This window comes from Phaseolus vulgaris, chromosome 1 (assembly GCF_051622355.1).
Source record: "Phaseolus vulgaris cultivar YP4 chromosome 1, ASM5162235v1, whole genome shotgun sequence".
NCBI lineage: Eukaryota > Viridiplantae > Streptophyta > Magnoliopsida > Fabales > Fabaceae > Phaseolus > Phaseolus vulgaris.
Genome location: NC_143498.1, coordinates 33,514,538 through 33,517,407, shown reverse-complemented (window position 1 = coordinate 33,517,407; position 2,870 = coordinate 33,514,538). Strand labels below are relative to the sequence as shown.

Here is a 2,870-nt window from a genome sequence, read left to right as displayed (position 1 = left end):
AGGATTAGCCTCTTTTCGTTAACTTTGCAACACCTTCACCATGTATACATAATTGTTCTTCTTTTCATTTTGTTACGTTCTTCCCCGTATTTTGTATATAATTTGATCTTGTAATTGCTGTGAATTCTTTCTTCTGCATACTTTGGGTATAATTGATTGCTCTGGCTTTATACTCTTGCACACTTTTTCCTGCTCTTAATACCTTTGATGACTTGTGTTCACGCTTTACTCACCATTGCTTCTTCCTGCCTTGGTCTACGCTTTCTTTTTACTCTTTGAATCCCTTCTGCTTCTTTGGCTTGTAATAACTTCACCTTGATCTTTACTTACTTCTCCTTAACCATCATTGAATGATGAAGGAGTGTTTCTCTCTTCTATGGCCTCGACATCGCTCGAGGGCGAGGAGGGCTTATCTCTTTTGTGGCCTCGACATCACTCGAGGGCGAGGAGGGCTTAACTTGGCCGAAGCCTGCTTACCTGCACTGGGTGTCCACGCTTGAGGAGAGACCTGCTGAACGCGAGGTCGTATCGTCCTCAGCGTGTCTAAACACTTGGGACAAAGTTGCGCTTAGGTGCCCACGCCCACGGAGAGGCCTGCTCAAAGCAGCGTCGTATCGTCCATGGGGTGTCTAAACACCAAGGCAACTAGCCCATATGTCTGCACGCTTGGTGCCCACATTTGAGGAGAGGCCTGCCCGGGGGTAGTGCCGTTTCGTCCTCAGGGTGTCTGAAAACACCAAGGCGGTCAGTGTTCTTGGTGCCCACGCCCAGGGAGAGGCATGCTGAAGGCAGTGCCGTATCGTCCCTGGTGTGTCTAAACACCAAGATGACCAGGGACTTTTGTGATTACGCCTAAGGAAAATGTTTCCCTAAGGATGGCGCTTCTTCTATATGGCGTGTATAGCGTCGCCTAGCTCTCCACTGCTCCAAACTTTCTTACTGCCTGATGCCCACACTCGAAGGAAACGCCCCCCGCTCCTTCCTTGCGAGGTGCCGAGGCATCAGACACCGGGGCTAGCCTTTCTCACCTGGGGAGGGGGCGTCTCGAAGGAATTCGTTAACCCCTGCCCAAGGACTAAACGCTCAAATTTTTTAACTTTGTTGTACGTACATTCTAACCTCGATGCCCGCGCCCGAGGAGTTCGCTCTCGCCACTCCCTTTGGGGTGGCGACACATCCCAGCTGCCTTGCGCGCTTGGCGTTCTTGAACTTCTTTTTTACTTGGGTGGCCTCATTAAAAAACCCCCGAAAGGGAAAAAGAGTGTCCCCTTTTAAACTGTGTACTACATATTGTTTTTAGCTGAAGTAAAACTTTAAATTGGCTGCGTTCCAGCTGCGTGGAATGGGGCCTCCTTCCAGAGTCTCAAGTTTGTACGAACCATTCCCCTTAGCCTCGGTTACTCTAAAGGGTCCGGTCCACTTGGGAGACAACTTGTTCTCCAACTCATATGGATGAGCCTTGCGCATGACCAGATCAGCTACTTGAAATTGCCGCGGCTTCACCTTAGAACTGTACTGATGCTCCACCCTTCTCTTTACAGCTTCAGCCTTTATTCTCGCCTCTTCTCTGGCCTCGTCCAACAGATCTAGATTCACCCTTTTTTTCTCGTTGGACTCTTTTGCCACAAAGCTTAAAAAACGGGGCGAGCTCTCATGAATCTCCACTGGGATCATGGCGTCCGACCCGTACCCTAGGCTGAACGGCATTTCCATGGTGGAAGATTGGGGTGTGGTGTGGTAAGCCCATACGATCCTTGGTACCTCTTCTGCCCATGCCCCTTTAGCTTTCTCAAGTCTACGCTTCAACCCCCTTAACAAAATTCTGTTTGCGGATTCCACCTGCCCATTCGTCTGGGGGTGTTCGACAGACGCAAACACCTGCTTGATGTCCACTTTTGAGCACAACTTACTGATTTGAAGGGTGGCAAACTGGGTGCCATTATCTGAAATAAGACGCCTCGACACGCCGAAATGGCACACAATGTTCTTCCACACGAAGTGTTGTACCTTATGTGCAGTGATCTGTGCCACTGGTTCTATCCACTTCATGACGTACTCGATGACGACTATCAAATACTTCATCTGCCTTATCGCCAGAGGGAAAGGGCCCAGAATGTCGATTCCCCATGTGTGGAAAGGCCAAGGGCTATAAATCGACCTCAACTCTTCTGGAGGCGCCTTGTGCCTATCAGCGTGCATCTGACACTACTTGCATCGTTGGGTGTATCTCACACAATCATCCCTTACTGACGGCCAGTAAAACCCCGCACGGATCACCTTGGATGCCAATGATCTCCCCCCTACGTGACTTCCACAAATCCCTTCGTGGAGTTCTGACATTATCCTTGTGCACTCGTCGCCGCTCACACATGTCAAAACTGGGTGCGTGAATCCAGTAAGGCGTCATCCATGTATCCCCTTCCTCCAAAATGCACACCTGCATACGACCATCCTCTTCCGGCGAGGTAGCATAAATGCTGACGCTGGGGGCCCTCGCCGTGTCTTGAACCAAGGACCGATGACTCCTCGACTTTCCTCTCGTCGTGCTGATATGGAGGACATCCACCCTATTATCTGCCACAAACTTTCGCGGCGTCTTGAGTGTTTCCTGGATGACTGTCCTCTGCCTTCCCCCCTTGCCTGAGCTGGCCAGCTTGGCGAGCAGGTCAGCTCGGGCATTCTGTTCTCTCGGGACATGCACCAGCTCAAATGCAACGAAAGATCCCTTCAACGCTTGGACATACTTCAGATACGCCGCCATCTATGGGTCTTTTGCTTGATACTCCCCGGTCACTTGCCCTGTGACCAACTGCGAGTCACTCTTTGCCAAGAGGCTCTGTGCACCAAGAGCATTCCAGCGATCAAAGCTT

The 2,870-nt window shown here is 50.6% G+C and overlaps 1 protein-coding gene across 1 annotated transcript; it reads right to left on the bottom strand.

Annotated features, from left to right (window-relative positions):
• Nucleotides 1-1,296: 1,296 nt before the first annotated feature.
• Nucleotides 1,297-1,713, bottom strand: LOC150029586 (uncharacterized). Its single transcript, XM_090296177.1, has one exon. It carries the CDS (start codon nt 1,711-1,713, stop codon nt 1,297-1,299), a length of 417 nt encoding a protein of 138 aa, XP_090152303.1.
• Between the last annotated feature and the right edge of the window lie 1,157 nt (nt 1,714-2,870).

Coding starts and splice junctions, on each gene's coding strand:
- LOC150029586 (XM_090296177.1), bottom strand. CDS start 1,713: ATGGAAATGCCGTTCAGCCTAGGGTACGGGTCGGACGCCATGATCCCA.